Here is an 18295-nt window from a genome sequence, read left to right as displayed (position 1 = left end):
GAATAGGACATGGCTGGGTAGTGGACCACAGCCCAGAGGCTGGCTACTCCTGTTCTGGTCAGTATACTACACTGGGATAGCAGCAACACCTGAAGAAAAAAAAACCCTGATCTTTAAGAACTAGGTATATTGCAATGTGGCAATTGTATTAATTTCAAACAGAGGTTCTCCTGCTGCAATGCTGAATTTGAGGTTTTCAGGGATCTATCCTTTCACACAATTTCATGCTTTGTGCCTCCTTAATTTTGCTAAAGGCATCATTATGGCTTTCCAGCAAGGAAGAGTAAGCTTCCAGATAGCCAAAGATGAGGAGTGGACTTGAGGTGCAAGTGTCAGTTTGTTCTACAGCCTGGCATCTACAGCGATGATTGGATTACAGCAATATGGGAGGAAGTAGAGATAGTAGGGTACTGTATCCACCAAACCCTGCACTCCATGCATAGGTGAATCAGATTGCAACTCATGTTTGCAATTTCATTAGAAAGTAGGTGTTTTGTCAATAATAGACAGAATGTATACTTTGGTGCTAGATGCATGATTTGTGAATGGAAAGTTCTCGGTTCCTGCACAATGATAATTCGCTTCATTTCAGTGAAAGTATACGTCCACAACCACCTTCCCCCAACTATGTCTGTTTGAATAATTAAGAATACTTGTGTTTCCAAACATTTTCATTAGATGCTGAATCAATCTTTTTAAACAGAGATCATTATGAAAACATTAGATTTTTCTTTCCTAGTAAGTTGCCATACTTGTTTGCTATATTCTAAAATTTGTCCTTCTGCTTTTCCAGAGTCCAACTATCAAAGTGAGCTAAGGTAATAAGACAATTATAATTTTTAATTCCCTTATTGATGCTAAAACATATATTGTATTTGCTTAATCACAACTAACATTGTTGGAAATGCAAAGGGAACCATGGTACCTACTTCCATCTCCGGTGGACATGCCCAGTGGTCAATTTTTTGTGTGTTAGAATCAAAACTTGGTTAGAAGAAATTGTCCAGGGTGGATTAGAGTGGGAACCTAGATTGTATCTTCTGGATATCATTAAGGAAGGTTATCCCTCCAAAGTAAAATATTTGATTATCCATATCCTAACAGCGACACGTATCTCATTGGCTCAATTTTGGAAATCGCCTAATATACCACCAATACAATTTATTATTCAAAAAATTTGTGAATGTGCAGAAATGGAAAAACTCACACTAAAATTAAAAGGAAAATAGAAGGCAGAATTTTACTCGACCTGGAATAAGTGCTATGATTGGCTAGAACATAAAAAAAATGAAAAGGGGTATCAAAGGGGGAAAATAAACTTATGAAACAGATTACAATACATACAATAACAAACAGGAATCATTAATGTCAGTCTTAGACTCTCTCGTACTTTAAACAATCAATAGAAGGAATTCATTGGTAAAAATAAATAAGTATAATCCAACAACAAATATTAACAACAGAACATTATGTTTGATAGAACATAAATAACAGAGAAACCATAGGAACTAAGAAATAACTGCCACATAATATAATTTAGGAAATATTTAACTCACTGTCAAATGTATTAAAGGAAAGTTTAGTTAGTTTTACCACAGAGATTATGGTAACGTTTGTCTGTATGAATCTTTGTTTTTTGAGTCTGTAAATTTGTATATTTTAATTTTTTGTATTCACAACTAACATTAATACAAACAACCAAAACCCAACATAGAAAAAAAAAAACCTTAAACTGCAATGAGATGTAATCTATAAAATTTCCCAATGTATGATGGCCTCAATCTTTTGAATCTGTGAGCTTTTTACACTACAGGACAAATAGAATAGAATAACAGAGTTGGAAGGGATCTTGAGGTCTTCTAGTCCAACCCGCTGCCTAGGCAGGAAACCCTATACCACTTCAGACAAATGGCTATCCAACATCTTTTTTAAAAAATTCCAGTGTTGGAGTATTCACAACTTCCAGAGGCAAGTTGTTCCACTGATTAATTGTTCTAACTGTCAGGAAAATTTCTCCTTAGTTCTAAGTTGGTTCTCTCCTTGATTAGTTTCCACCCATTGCTTCTGGTCCTACCCTCAGATGCTTTGGAGAATAGCTTGACACCCCCCCCTCTTCTTTGTGGCAGCCCCTGAGATATTGGAGCACTGCTATCACAGTCCTTCTTTACGTTAGACTAGACATACCCAGTTCCTGCAACCATTCTTCATATGCTTTAGCCTCCAGTCCCCTAATCATCTTTGTTACTCTTCTCTGCACTCTTTCTAGAGTCTCAACATCTTTTTTACGTTGTGGTGACCAAAACTGAATGTAGTATCCCAAGTGTGGCCTTAACAAGGCATTATAAAGTGGTATTAACACTTCACGTGATCTTGATTTTATCCCTCTGTTGATGCAGCCTAGAACTGTGTTGGCTTTTTTGAGAGCTGCTGCACACTGCTGGCTCATATTTAAATGGTTGTCCACTAGGACTCTGAGATTTCTCACATAGTTACTACTATTGAGCAAGGTACCACATATACTGTACCTGTGCATTTGATTTTTCTTGCCTAAATGTAGAACCTTACTTTTTTCACTATTGAATTTCATTTTGTTAGATAGTACCCAATGTTCAAGTCTGTCAAGATCCTTCTGTATCTTAAGCCTATCTTCTGGAGTGTTGGCTATTCCTGCCAGCTTGGTGTTGTCTGCAAATTTGATGAGTTCCCCATCTATCCCCTTGTCCAAGTCATTGATGAAGATGTTGAAGAGTACTGGGCCTAAAATAGAGCTTTAGGGAACTCATACTTCCCTCCATGTTGATGCAGTTCCATTGAGGACTACACCTTGAGTGCAGTTGGTCAGCCAGTTACGAATCCATCTGGTGGTGATGCTGTAACCCACATTTTTCTCCTTTATCTAGTAGTAGTTTTTGGTTTATTTTATCAAATGCCTTACTGAAGTCCAAGTAAATTAGTGCCCCAGCAATTGTTTTCATGCTTTGGTCTCATAATGTTGCCTTCATCTAGTTGCCAACTAAACTGAGACAATTGTCCTTGTTCCAATTTTAAATTTTGCCTTTTATCCTGAACACAATTTTTGCCATGATATAAACTTGCATGCTTCAGTGGCCATTGAAAATCATATTGCCTAGAAGACAGATGCCATAAGCCATGTTAGAGCAGTATTATTAATCTAATTAAAAGTTATTCAGTACTGAGCAAGTTTTTGAATTCTTAAAAGTTGATCATAGGCAAAGTGGTTGAGAAACAAAAGGGAAAAAAAGAGAAAATGTAAAGAATGGTACATAGAGAAAAAAATGGCTAATCTTTGATCTAGGTACCATGTTTAAATCAGCAACAGATATAAAATAAATTTAAAACAGGAGTTTTATATGGTTTTGGATAATTTCAGCCCATGCTAAAGACCAATATTACTGCATACCTCTCTCATCTTCCCTGATTGAACTAAATACAGATTCTTTCTTGCACAACAATAATTTCTTTCATCCCCAAATCTCCAAAACATAGTGTTTTACTTTATTATTTTGTGGAGGGGGTGTCTGATTTTACAGTTTCTACATGTTTCCAATCTTAAAGCAGATGATGAGACCTTATTAAATGGCTTCAGGGACCTCACGAAGCAAGCAGCTTGTTTAATAGAACAATTCATAAAATGGCATGCATCTTGTGGTTCTCATCCCCAACCCAAAATGTAAATACAATTTATGATCACAGAAGAATAACCACTCCTTATTTGGCTGATTATAAAGCATTTGATGATAGCTATGTTTTCTTACACAATCACAGTTAAGGCAAGGTTTTGCATTTTTCAAAAATGGTGAAAAAGAATATAATTTTCAGAAATGCTCTAAATGGAAATTTTAATGCAGGGCTTCAGAAAACATCTGTTTTGTAGCCAGCCTTTCTTTTTAAAGCCGTCATGTTTAATAATCAATACATATACCACAAGAGGTCACTGTGTACCAAAGTAGCTCACTGCACTGACGCTTCTATTCCATGGGCTTTTAGTATAGAATGTCTGTTACAGAAAGATCTGAAACTGAGACAGGTGGAAGTGGTGCACTAAACACAACTGCCAAGCAAATTAGGTTACATCCTGTGCTTTTCTAAGAACTTTGAAAACAATCTCTTGAAAGGCAATGCTTGATAACAAATTGTTTCCAAATTAGCAAAATGAGTTTTAATCACTTGCAGAGATGAAAGCTAAATGATATGTTAGAATGCTCTGGGGTTTTCAACTTTAAAAATGAAAGAAATGTTCGTTGTTATTAATTAAGACACCACAATTAAGAATCTGGATGGTTAACACATCTTTGTAGAAGATTTCCAACAGCTTCAGTTTTTAAGGCATGTGCAGTAGAACCTTTATTTTTTTCCTCAAAGGAAGGAAGAAAGCTTATCCCAGAATTATGGTTTCCTTCTTTTTCATTTTTTTACTGAGATAAACATTTGAAAATACAAATTTTTAAAAAGCTAAGAAAGAGCAAAACCAAATCAACTTGTATTTTTATGGATTATTGTAATAGAAGAATTTAAGTAACACATAGAGACTCCAGCCCAACTATACTTCGTATATAAATTGTTAAGGTTGCTGATAAAACTCCATGTAAAGCTGAATGTGCTGAAATGAGTAGATTGACATTTGAAATTAGAGAACAAGATGATAAACAATTTTATAAAATTTGGGATATATTCTATCAATGGTTAGACAATAAAACATAGTAATGAAATATGTAGATTCTTAGAAAATAATAAATATATAAAGATGTATTCTTTTCTTATTATATCAAATGATTTTAGGATAGATTTGGGATGATAATATGAACTGTTATAAAACAAATTAAGTAAAATATGATTATTTCGTAAAACATGAATGAATAAAAGTATAGCCAAATGATTGATTAATAATGATATTAATGTATTTAATATTTGATAAAAGTATGAGAGTATATACAATGTAATTGTAATTGAAGACTACAAAATGGAAGCACAAAGCAATTTGTAAACCAACTGGCACACTGTATGTATATATATATATATATATATGGAAGATGGCTTGATGTTTTTATGTTTTGTTTGTTCATGTTTGTTTTAAAAATCAATTTTTTAAAAAAAAACTCCATGTAAAGCTTTTTCAGAACTAGATCAGTTGCAGTAAGCCTAACCTGCACCAAGCATACTTACCATCCCTCCTCTCTTAATCCATCTGGTTAAGGAAAACCCTTCCATGAAATGGTTTTTAGGTTGAACTGATAGGCATTCAAAGTCACAAAGAACAATCAGAGTCATCTCCAATTGGCTCTAAATTCTTCAGTAAATTTAGCTGACTGCATTTGAAAAGGATGACTCTTTAGACAACTCACTCTAAAAAATGTCATTTGGTTGGTATTAATTCCAGAATTGTCAAAATGGTGCAGAACCTCCTGAAGTTTAGTACCAACTAAACTTTCTTCATTGTTGATCCAATAATCAAGCAACATCAAAGTGTGACAGAATACCTGAGATTCCAGAAGGTAGAACCTTTATGGAGCATTGGAATATTACAGGGGTTAAAGAGAATCCTACTTAGAGATTCTCCATTCAAAATACCCCACGATGGGTAATGGCAGTCTGGATATCTACTCTAGCATCATAAACTGCTAAATGCTGGTACTGTTGGGCGAGATCTAGTTTTCTAAAGACTTTTCTGCTATAGCAAAAATAGCCAGCAGTTTATTGATTGTAGGCTTAGATTTGGATGCTGTTTAAATGCCTTATTCATAATTCTGGCAAAATACAAATGTTATAATATACATCACAGTTTTTCAGATGGCAGATTCCAACATATTCTGTTTTGTAACATTTGCTTTTTACAGATATGAACATTGGACTTTAGGTGAAAGTTCACAGTAACAACTCCAACTAATGTGTCAATATGGATTGATTCCCCATCAGATTTCTAAAGGGAGGGACACACTAACCTCCCTAAAGTTATCCAATTAAAACTAGGTGGAAATTCACAACAGTAACTCCAACCAATGTTTCAAAGTGAATTCCGGATTTCTAGAGGAAGGAACACAATGGTTTTCCCTAATGTTATATAACTCATATTCAGCTAAGCCTTTCCTTAAACCTCTGCCAACTTCTTCCAAATACATATCCTGACAAAGAAATACACTTCCTATTCTAGCAGATTCATTGGTTGTTTCCTTAGGTTTCAATAAAACTAGTTTTTTCCAGAAAGGAAAATGTTTTGCTACCTTTTATTTAACAAAGCTAGATAGGACTGGCAATCTGGTATTGACCAATATTTGTTTTGTACAAACCTCAATCACAAGAACAGAGAATCACTACACCTGAAGTGTTCTCTTCCAAATTAGAGCAATTGCTTAAGTCTAAGGGCTTTAGCTGAATATTCCAGAAATTGGGCCGGGGATGTGGGGGGGAGGGAGAGAAGGAGAACCAACCTTGCTGTTCCACAATATTAACCTTGTTTGATAAGCACAGGCTGAGGACAGTATCTTCTATTCATACATATATTATAAATGATTTGGTTGCCAATGTCAGGTATTTTTATTTTCTAGAAAGATTTCAGGGAAGAAAGAGAAAGCTAGAAATTTGGAAACTGTGAGTCACAGTGGAAAGGAAAACTATGGCTACAGTGCAGAGCAAATGCCACGTAAGTAACCTTTAAATGAAAAAAATAATGTTCTATATAGAACTTCATATATGCATTTTAAATTCAGCCCTGTTGTACTTTGGTGGCCAGAAAGTAGGCAAATATTAGCTTTCCTTAAAAAAGTATTGGGCTACCATTTCTGGCCTGAAAAAATTCTGGCAATTGTCAGATGGTAGCAAAGAGATACCGTATCTAGTCCATTTTACCCTGCTTTGGAAGCCAAATAGAAAAAAAAATAACTTCATATAGGTTAATAAACCTGGGTTGAAAAAATCCAGATAGCCGCTTGCTTTGCTGCTATCTGGGCATCCAAGTATGTCTGTGTATTTGTATGTGTATCTCATGAAAATAGTGTCAAGATTGCAGGCATGAAGTTAATTGAAGCCACATCTCTTTAATGTGCATTGTACATACATCATATATACAGTTCAAAAAGACCTGAAGCTTCAATTGTGCAGCTGTCCTATTATTTAGTCAGCATGGGTTTTTTAAAATGCAGATATATCAATCCTAGAACAGTGAAAACTTTTAAGCTGACAAGTTAAAACAAAATGAAAAATCTTGAAGGATCTTGGGTTTTTTTTACAATATATTTAAAATGGTGAGCTGTCTGAATTACTTCCTGAAGAAATTTCATTTAAAAACATGGAATATACAAATTAAAACTTAATGTTCTATTTAAAAGAATATTTCCAGACAAATCGTTACAAAGGAAACTAATTGAAAATGTATATCAATTAGATATAGGCCCAGGATCCAAGGCTTATGCAGAGAGAAGCACAGAAGCAAGCTTCAAATTTGCAGTTGCTTCCCCTTTTAGAATATAATCTGGATTGCTAAACTCCTAGCACATCCTGGTATTGCTAAACTCCTAGCACATCCTGGTATCTTGAAAAAGGAATGGAATCGATGATGGGTTGTTTGATCAAAGCACCTGTAGAAATACTTATATAGGTTTTATTTTATACATTTTGCTCTATATGTGATAGAAGTGGATGCAAGCTGAGTAATTTCTATTGCTAGATTGCACAATTTTTTCTGAAATCATATAACACTAAATCAAGATTTGTTCTGAACAATTTGAGGAAAAATCATTGGTTTGGAAACACCAAATTGGTCATTTGAAGCTACAGTTCAAATTTAGTGTATGAATCCTGAGTTATTTTCTGTTGTAATTTATGTCTAAATTTGGACTTCTGTCTTATTCTTGTTTAGTTTCAGGTTCTATGAAAGGCTTCTTGTCATATCTTCCCATTTGATAGAGATGAAAGAAAAGAGTAATTGAAAAAGATGCTTTCCTTAAGCTAAACTCCTTTTTTCCCAGTTTCTAAGTTTCTTAGAAATAGTGATTCTTTCACACCTACTTGTCTTTGCACAGAAAACAAATAAGATGGCTTCCAGATATGTTACCACCTTTTGATCTTTTCTCCCCTAATAAAATACAAAATGAATCCACTTTATTGATTCACAGAAAGCATTGTGATATTAACATTTATGAGTTACTTGAACCCTTTTTTTCAGTTTCTTACTAGTGTTTTAAGAAAATATCAACAGAACATATGTACAGATTATTTTGTTCCTGCTTGTTTTCAGGAAATTCTCAATTATTTTTCTTTCTGAAACAAGGTACAAATAGTTCTTGACTTATGATCACAATTGAGCCCAAAATTTCTGTTGTTAAGTGACACATTTGTTAAGATTTTAGACCTTTCTGGCCACAGTTGTTAAGTGAATCACTGCAGTCATTAAGTTAGTAACAAAAGTTATTAAGTGACTCTGGCTTCCCCATTAATTTTGCTTGTTAAAGGTTGTAAAAGGTGATAGCATGATCCCAGGACATCGTGATTTCAAAAATATGAGACAATTGTCAACTGTCCGAATTTTGTTCACATGACCATGGGAATATTGCAATGCTTGTAAGTGTAAAAAATGGTCATGTCACTTTTTTCAGTGCTGTTGTTTTGAATAGTCACTAAATGAACTGTTGAAAGTCAAGGACTACCTGTATAGTTCCTCCCATTTTAGGAGACTATCATTTTAATTCACTACCATTATTATTGTATATGTCCTCTTTTGTTTTGCAGGAGATCACACTTCCTTCCCAGTTACAAAAAATGTTTATGATACAAAGCAAGATCTGAATGTGAGTTCTTTATCAGAGGTAAGTGGAATAATCTTTTTGAGATTGTAACATAGTTTATAAAGATGACTTCTTTTTCTTGGCTAATATTCAGAGACTTGCAAGTAAAAGTATAAATTGGCATTTCATAACTACCGGTACTTACTTTAAAAATTAGACACCTGCATGTAAAGAGACCTATAATCTCTCAAGATATTTCCTACAATCTCAGTTTACTCATATCCAATCCCTGGGGGTCTATGACAATTTGCCACAACCAACTCACCATGGCCCACTCACCATGGCCAACTCTACCACAGCCAGCTTGTCACAACCAGCTTGCCAAGGCCAACTTGCCACGGGACAACTTGCTATGGCCAACTCTGTGTGGGACAACTTGCTGTGGAGTAAGAGTTACACTAAAAAAAAAAAACCCTGATAGAATTGAATCATTAAAGAAAGGATACAAAAGGAGGGACAGAATGAAATGTGAATGACAAAAATTAAAATATTTTTTATTTATTTTAAATAATTAAATTGAATTGCTAAGTTGTCCTGTAGCAAGTTTTCCCATGGTGAGTTGGCCCTGGCAAGTTGTCCCAGAGTAGCTGGCCATGGTTAGTTGGCTGTGGCGAATTGGCCCATTTCGTTCCTGGGCTGCATAAGTGCCACACTGTCTTTTTGCAGCTAAAGAAAATGCTTTTCCTTCTCTTCCTGTTGATCTTCCTGCTAGCCTACCAACCACCTAAATTGTCCCAAGTGTCTGGCCTCCTAACCTTTGCTCTGTGATGATGAAAAGAAGTCAAGGATAGAGGGCACATGTGTTTTAGTTAATAAATCATATCTCTATCAAGTATTACAACAAAGCATACAAAAAGACAATTATGATGGGCTGTGTAATAATATTGTCAGATCACCAAACTGTGAATCCATTTAGGAAGCATTTTATTTCATATACAGATGGAATGAAATGTATTAAATAAAAATGTGGCACCACAATATAGTGATCTGTTAGATCGGTGGATCGGGTCACATAAGAGGCGAGATGCGAAAGTGAACAATCAGCTCTTTATTGTAGCTTCTGAACAAGGACAGTTAAAGTGTGCGAACCGCTTGGCTTTATACAGCCGGCCGGCGGCTCGGCGGCCAATGGCAGCGCTTTGAATCTCCCGCGATCGGCTCGGCCAATCGCGGTAGATTCTTAGCGCTCCAATCACAGTCATTCAGTGCACCAATCGGGTTGCGGTCCGGGTGGACCAATCAGAATGCGAGTCTACAAGAATGTTAATACAGAACACCCCTCCCTTCATGGTTTCGTCTGACGCAGCGTTGTGACGTAGTCGCGCAGGTAGGTGGGGCTCCGAATCTGTCTAGCTGACTTGCGCGGTTCAGTCTGTGTGTGATCGTTGGCCGGTTCGGCCGGGCTCCGTGTCGCTCTCAACTTCGTTGATGGAACCGCCTGGAAGGGTGAGCCGGGCCTGTCGCCGCAGCTCCCGCCTGGACTACCTGGGTTGGTCGGGTTGCGGTTCCTGTTGCTCTCGCTCGGTCTTTCCGGGCTGGTTGAGCTGGCTTGGCTGTCCCTTCCAGGTGAAGATCCCGTCTGCGACAGTTCGAGGTCTGCTGGTGAGTATGGCTGGTTTATTTGAACGTTTCTGTCTTCTGGTGGGGGGTGTTTGGCTTGCGTTGGGGGGTGTGCCGTTGATGATTCCGGCTTTTTGTCGTTTACTGGCTTGGTTGTTGAGGCTTCCCCTCCCTCTCTGCTTTCCTTGGTTGTTGTTGCCGAGGCGTCGGGGGTGTTGGCGGCTAGTCTGGACCGTAGCTGGTCGATGTGCCGCTTCCAGCTCCTTCCGTCTGTCATTTGGAGTCTGTATGATCGGGGCCGGGTTACCTGTGTTATTTGTGCAGGTACCCAGAGGGGGTCTCCCGTGAAGTTCTTTGCGTAGACCGTATCCCCGATGTTGAATGCCCGGTACCGGCTGGAGGAGTCCGGGGGTTTCTCTGGGTTGTAGGTGGGGTGTAGGCAGTCCAGTGGAGACCTCAGTTTCCTTCCCATCAGTAACTCCGCTGGGCTCTTGTTCGTGGTCGTGCTCGGCGTGATGTGCTGTATGAAGAGTAGTTTGTTTATTTTTTCCTGGATGTCGCCGGTTTTGATTTTTTGGATGGCTTTTTTTGTGTATTGGACCATCCGTTCCACCCTACCGTTCACCGCCGGGTGAGCCGTCGAGGATAAGGCGTGTCGGATGCCTCGTTCGGCCAGGTATTTTTCAAATGCCAGTGCCGTGAACTGTGGCCCGTTGTCCGACACTATGACATCCGGTAGCCCATGCGTTGCAAAGAGTCTGTTGAGCTTGTCGATGACCGCTTCTGTTGTTGTTGCCCTCATAGTGCTTACCTCCAGCCAGTTGGAGTAAGCATCTATGGTGATGAGGAATGTATGCCCCTTGGTTGGCCTGGCGAAGTCTATGTGTATTCGCGACCATGGTCCTCTCGGGGTTTCCCATTCCAGGACCGGGGCGGCGGGGGGGGTTGGCTCTCGACTCTTGGCACCTGCTGCAGCCGGCGACCCATGTCTCGATTTGTTTGTCCATCCCTGGCCACCAAGCGTAGCTTCTGGCCAGGGCTTTCATCTTGACGACCCCCGGGTGTCCCTCGTGCAGCATTGCCAACACTCTGTTTTGTAGTGCTTCCGGTATGACTACCCGGTCGCCCCAGAGTATGCACCCCCTTTGTGAGAACAGCTCAGTTTGGCGGTTTCGGAAGGCTTTGAACTGCTCGCCGCCGTCATTTTCTGGCCACCCCCATTCTACCCAGCTCAATACCCGCGCCAGCCGTTTGTCTTTATTTGTTTCATGGGCAATGTCTGGCGCGGTTAAGAGTGGGCTGGGTAGGGTCTCGATTTGCAGGGTCGTCGTTGTGGGCGCTGGGTCGTCGTCTAGGTTGGGTAGTGGTGACCGGCTTAGTGCGTCAGCGTGCGGAATGTTCTTGCCGGGCCGGTGTGACAGTTCGTATGAGTATGCGGCAAGGAACTCGGACCACCGCGTCATCCGAGGTGACAGGATGTTCGGGGTGGCCTTGTTCCCTGCGAGTATCCCGAGCAGGGGCTTGTGGTCCGTTATGATCGAAAAGTTCCTACCGTAAAGGTACTCGTGGAACCTTTTCACTCCGGCGACGATGGCGAGGGCTTCTTTGTCCAGTTGACTGTAATTTCTTTCCGGCTTGGCCAGCGTTCGGGAGAAGAAGGCGATGGGTGCTTCCTTCCCGTCGGGTAGGGTGTGGCTGAGGACTGTTCTGATGCCGAAAGGTGATGCGTCGCAAGTTACCGTGAGTGGAAGGGTCTCGCTATACTGGATCAGGACTGCATCCGATGTCAGCAGGTTTTTTGTTCGTTGGAACGCAGTCTCCTTCCGCTTCCCCCAGGTCCAGATGGCCGCTTTATCGAGTAGCCGGTGTAGGGGTTCCGCCACGGTCGCCTTTTGGGGTAGGAAAACATTGTAAAAATTAAGCAGTCCCAAAAATGCCTGTAGTTCCGCCTTGTTTGTTGGTGTGGGGGCTTCCTTGATGGCTCTGAGTTTCTTCCCGGTTGGGTGTATTCCATGCCGATCCAGGAGGTACCCCAGGAACTCGACCCTCTCGGTGTGGAGTTGGCATTTGTTTCTTTTGACTTTAAGGCCGGCGTCTTTGAATTTGTTAAGCACCGCCCTTAAACGGGTTTCCAATTGTTCTCTGTTAGTGGCTGCGATCAGCACGTCATCGAAGTAGGGAACCACCCCTTTTATTCCCTGGAGGAGCCTTTCCATGAGACTTTGGAAGACTCCTGGGGCGACGCTGACTCCAAATTGGAGTCGGTTGCACTGAAAAGCCCCCCGTGTGTAACAATCGTTTGCGCTTCGGCTGTCTCCACATCGACCGGCAATGGCTGATACGCTTGTGCCAAGTCGAGTTTTGCGAAGACCCGGCCTCCCCCCAGTGAGTGCAGAAGGTGCTGTACTACTGGGACGGGTAGCGCTTTGCTGCAGCGCGTGATTGAGGTGGCCTTGTAGTCCCCGCAAATTCTTATGGAGCCATCGGGTTTGATGGGGGTGACTATGGGCGTTTCCAACGGGCATGGTCGATGGGCTCTAGTACCCCTTGCGCGACGAGCTTGTCTAGTTGCTCGTCGATTTTCGGCTTGAGCGCAAAAGGCACTCGCCGGGGTTTGAGGCGGATTGGGGCGATGTTAGGGTTAAGGTTGAAAGATATAGGGGGCCCTCGGTACTTGCCTAGCGAGTTGTCGAAGACCTCCTGGAATTCTTTTACGAGAGTCGCTTCCCAGTCGGCCTCGTCTGTGTGATGGATGCCCGTCACCTCGATGCCCAGCGGGGCGAACCATTGCAGGCCGAGCAAGCTGGGGCGGTCCTGGTCCACGATTGTGAGTGGCAAGATGTCGGTGTGGTTCTTGAATGTGACCTTAAAGTGCCCGATGCCGGACACAGGGATGCGGTTTTCCTGATAGTCTTTCAGGATTAGCTTCTGGTCATCTAGTTCGTTGCGGCGGATGGTCGGGACTAGGCACTTGATTGTGCGCCAAGAAACCATTGAGAGGTAGGACCCGGAGTCCACTTCCATCTCGCAGGGCTGGTCCTCGATGCACAGGGCCACGTGTACCTTTCGGGCATCCATGGTTGATAAATGGCCGATGACGACCATCTGGTGGGTTTCCTCGCGCCGCTGTGCTTCGCTGAGTCATCTGCTGCGGCTATCGCGGCTCCACCGGCTCTCAGTCGGTCGGTCTCGGTGCCTGGGGGGGGGGTGCTGTCTTGTCGTCGTGGGCTGTTTCCTCGTCACTGTGGGCTGTAGCTCTTTTTGTTCCGGCACACCTTGGCGATGTACCCCTGCTTCTCGCAGTGCCTGCAAATGGCATCGAGAAAATGGCATTCGGAGCGGGGGTGATCGCCGCCGCAGCCGGCGCAATGGAAACCCGACTTACGTCCCCTGCGGTCCCGGCGGTTGCGCTCGGTCTGCAGCCGATGGATTTACTCGTCTTCGTCCTCGGTGTCGGGTTGGGGTTCGAAGTCGCCATGATGCGTGGTCGTTTCTCGACGGCTAGTTTCCCTGGGCTTCGTGGTGGCTGGGGTTGCTTTGTTGGTCGGTGGCCGTTCAGTCGTGTTGGCTTGCCTCATCCGGGCTGCTGACTGGTGGGTGGCCTCGGCGGCGGTAGCCTCGGCGAGGGCGTCGGCGAGGGAGATGTTGCCTTTGGCCATCAGCCGGCTCTGCAGCACGGGGTCTCGGAGTCCGAGGACGACTCGGTCCCAAAGTGTCGGGGAATTCGCAGGGGCCTCCCAGGCTCCGCAGCCGGGCCACGAAGTCGCCGATGGTCTCGCCTTCGCGCTGATCTCGGCGGTAGAAGTCGTGCCTGCGAATGAGGATGGGCACGGTAGGAGCATAATGGCGGCGCAAGATGGGCTCGAGGTCAGTCCAGTCCATCTCCTTGATGTCGGTGGGCTTCGCCAGCGCCTTGGCCATTTTGAACACCGTGGGCCCACAGTGTGTTAGGAATACTGCCCGTTTCCTCTGGCCATTGGCGTCCTTGAGGTTGCTGCACTCCAGGAACATCTGGAAGCGGTCGATGTATGACTCCCAGTCTTCGGTTGCTGGGTCGAACGGAGCGGGCGGCAGGGTGCTGGCCATCTTGCAGGGCGCTGATCACTGTTTGCCACATGCTAGTTGGTCCTCGCCTCATGATCCCACCTTCGTCGCCAGTGTTAGATCGGTGGATCGGGTCACATAAGAGGCGAGATGCGAAAGTGAACAATCAGCTCTTTATTGTAGCTTCTGAACAAGGACAGTTAAAATGTGCGAACCGCTTGGCTTTATACAGCCGGCCGGCGGCTCGGCGGCCAATGGCAGCGCTTTGAATCTCCCGCGATCGGCTCGGCCAATCGCGGTAGATTCTTAGCGCTCCAATCACAGTCATTCCGTGGACCAATCGGGTTGCGGTCCGGGTGGACCAATCAGAATGCGAGTCTACAAGAATGTTAATACAGAACATGATCCACTATCAGCTGATTAATATAATGTATATGAAGAAATTAGAGTAATACAAAAACAGCTTTAAGATAGGATGAGAGAAAGTACAGTTCTTACTAAATTTTCCACTGTGATTTTTGGTCATTTTCCAAGGACTGATATTTATTTCCATTGGCATTTTATTTAATACTTTTTGTGGTAGCAATAACATAGGAACCCACAATTCTGCATGCAAATGAGTCCACTTCTCTCTGACATGATCCCCTTCTTATAGAACATATAGTACTACTTTTAAAAATTATTTGGCAAGAGATCCTGTTTAAATGTCAACTCATGAATATAGAACAGTTGCTTTATGTGGCAAGCGAATCAACTGAAGAAGGAAAAGTCTATTATCATCTTTCAGGAGTCATATTTCTGAAAGAAAGACAATTGATCACTTAATTTATTGGACTCTGATCAAGGTACAATTAGTCATGGCTAAGTCAGTCATAAAGTTAGTTTCCAGTAAACAAGGATATAATCAATCATGAGTATCTAGATTCTGGGGTTAATTTATTTATTTTATTTTTATTTTATTTTTATTTGTCAATTGCGTACAAGATAATAGGTATAAGTAAAAACATAGTTATGAATACATGGATATATATAAGAAAAATAAAAAATATATAAAAGAAAGAATAGGACAGGGATGGTAGGCGCATTGGTGCACTTATGAATTTGTTAGATTTATTGGCCTGGTTCATATATAATATTAAGAAAAAATAGATGGGTTCAAAATTCAAGCCAATTTCAAGTATTGTATGGCCCAAACGAGTGGTGGGATTCAAAAATTTTTTACTACCAGTTCTGTGGGCATGGCTTGGTGGGCGTGGCAGGGGAAGGATACTGTAAAATCTCCAATCAGAGGTGGTATTTGCCGGTTCTCCGAACGACTCAAAATTTCTGCTACTGGTTCTCCAGAACTGGTCTGAACCTGCTGAATACCATCTCTGGCCCAAACTATTAAGTAAATAGGTAAGGTTTTTATAAATTTACTGGATCAAGCTTCTGATTTTTAAAACTGTGTCACTTACAATGAATAGATAATATTTAGTAATATCTTGTTAAGCTAATGTATTCTATTTTATCTACTAGGTGTTGAACAATGAATTTCAAGCAGGAGAACTTCCTTCAAGCACTAATGTTTATCCAATTAATCCAGTCAAAATCAGAAATGTGACACTAATATAGGAAAACAGTTAAAATTTATATCATTTCTTAAAATTTCCTCATTTATTTGAAAATCAGAATCAATGCAATAATTTCTGAAGAATTTTAATGAAGAAGCAACTGCTGTTTCCTGATAAAACAATGAATTTTTCTTTAAATATTTATTTTCTGTCTTCTTTAAAATGTATTGTAAACTAGTAGAAGTTTCACTATCACCTTTAACCTGTTAATTCAAAGTAAGGTAATAGTCATATTTTAAATCATAAGACCTATGATATTAATTTTATTTTCAAAATGCAAGCACTTATGATTTAAGAGTAACAATATGGTTGCATATTCATATATTTCTGGTTGCACACATCATACAATGATGACATGACAACAGAAACTCCTGCAAGGATATGTACAATTCATATTTAAAATAAATCCAACATGGGATTTCCATGAGAACAGGTATAAAAGCTTAAATAAAATGGAATCCATTGTGACATGGCATTGAATAGATGTAATGCTATTGATCCTTCTCCAGTCAAAAAATGCACACATAGCATGATTTGTTTACAAAAGATTGTGTAAAATAGTATATACTTGAAATTTGCATTAAAAAGTATAAAGTATAGTTATTTGCATTTAAAAAATTCTCCATTTAGATAATTTTTTAAAAAGATTATATCTCAATAATTAAATTAGAATATGTATGCAGGAAAATACACCAAACAATATCTTTCCAATATATTAGGGGAAACCTGTGTTAAATGTATATTTTGAAATGCTTTATTACTTATATAAGCATGTGTTTAAATTATATTTATTAGGGGATATTGCAAATAGAAGCTCCATATTAAGTAAAGTTTACAATCAGAACATATGTATTTATTTTGTTAAACAAACATTGAAATTGTTAATATTTCTGATATTACTGTGCTAAGCATCTTAACTTCCTTGTGTTTCACTTACCACTGGCATATGTTGTCACTTAGATTACATTTTTTATTATTTACTTATTAAATTAAATTCTGACTTTTTCTGTGTTATACACCTGTCATCTAAGAACATAGTTAGAAGTAGGAGTTATTAAAATTGATTGGGCTTCTTTCCTTTAATAAGTTGAAGTTCTCAAACCACTTTTTCCTTCTTTAATCATTTTTTGAAAATCTTTGCATAAAGTCATCTGTGATTATTAAAGTGCATTTTAAATTATTTAATTGCCAAATAAAAGGTTCCTAATTTTCACCTTTTTCTTTCTAATTAAACATTTAAGATAGAATGGCTGGGTCATCTTAAAGAATAACAAATTTATTCTGGCACTTCTGTGGATTGGAATCTTCTTCATTAACACAGTAATACGTCTAAGTCACACTCAATTCCTGATGCCTTAGGAATTGATGATAATAATGTTTTCTTTGTAACTATATGGAAATGGTATCCATGGCCGCTGCCTTCTTCTAGGATTTTTTTCCCAGTTTTTCTACAGCTTTTCTATTTCCTGATTATATATTATCACATGCTAAATAGATCTGACTGTGCTTAGCCATTCAGTCTATTTTAAGACCATACTAACTTTCTTGCTCTTTGAGGATACACAAATTTGTTTCTTCTGCATGGAACTAAAGTAGTTGCTCTGCTATTAGTCTGATGATAGAATAATGTAACTGGCCATTTAGGCAACTGCCCTGTCTTGCTCACTGAAATGTCACCCTTCAGCATGTAAATATGAAGATACATTTTTTTTATTTTTTTCATACAATTAATTTCTATAAAGTTCACTGGTTAACAATTGTAAAATTATTGGCTTTCATTTTTGTGTGCGAAAGAATCAGAAATGATGTGGCATTGCTCTATCTTCCCCACTTGTCTGTAGATATGCAGTATTTTATGGCTCTCAGTGGATGCTCTCCTGCTGACTGTGGAGATCACTGGAGAATAAATTGGTTACTTGGCTTTAAAAAAAGGAACAGGTGAAAAAATACATTGAAAAGTGAAATAAAGACATGGGGGTAGCAAAATAGATTTTTTTTCTTCCTTTATGAACTGTCCTCACACATGGAAGAATATGGACTTCTTTGACATACATCTGAATCAAAAAGGGGATACAACATGGCTTCACGATATTGTGATTACTAAAAATTGACTATTGAAAAAAGTAGTTAAAACCAAAGTAACACTTCTTTCTTGGCTGTTCAAAAGCAGGTTTGCGTACAAAATTTCATGAAGGTTACATCTGAGGGATAATGAAAAAATACATTCTGACAAGACTCAGAAGAGACTTCTAGAGCTAGAGAAAAAAAGAACAGTATGCT

At 40.1% G+C, this 18295-nt stretch overlaps 1 protein-coding gene across 1 annotated transcript in view; it reads left to right on the top strand.

Moving 5' to 3' along the window:
- The window catches only part of IGSF5 (immunoglobulin superfamily member 5), a 34197-nt gene extending 16205 nt beyond the window's left edge, over positions 1 to 17992 (top strand). The window contains 4 exon segments of the mRNA XM_087937793.1: positions 794 to 818; positions 6564 to 6658; positions 8743 to 8819; positions 15921 to 17992. Of these exon segments, the coding sequence (XP_087793919.1) occupies positions 794 to 818; positions 6564 to 6658; positions 8743 to 8819; positions 15921 to 16016 (293 nt within the window). The 3' untranslated portion in view covers positions 16017 to 17992.
- The last annotated feature ends 303 nt before the right edge of the window (positions 17993 to 18295 follow it).

The sequence above is a fragment of the Pseudonaja textilis genome, chromosome 7 (genome assembly GCF_049901715.1).
Source record: "Pseudonaja textilis isolate UNSWEBS1 chromosome 7, rPseTex1.2, whole genome shotgun sequence".
In the NCBI taxonomy this organism is placed as follows: Eukaryota; Metazoa; Chordata; class Lepidosauria; order Squamata; family Elapidae; genus Pseudonaja; species Pseudonaja textilis.
Note: the sequence above shows the minus strand (reverse complement) of the source record. Positions and strands in the feature narration are given on the sequence as shown.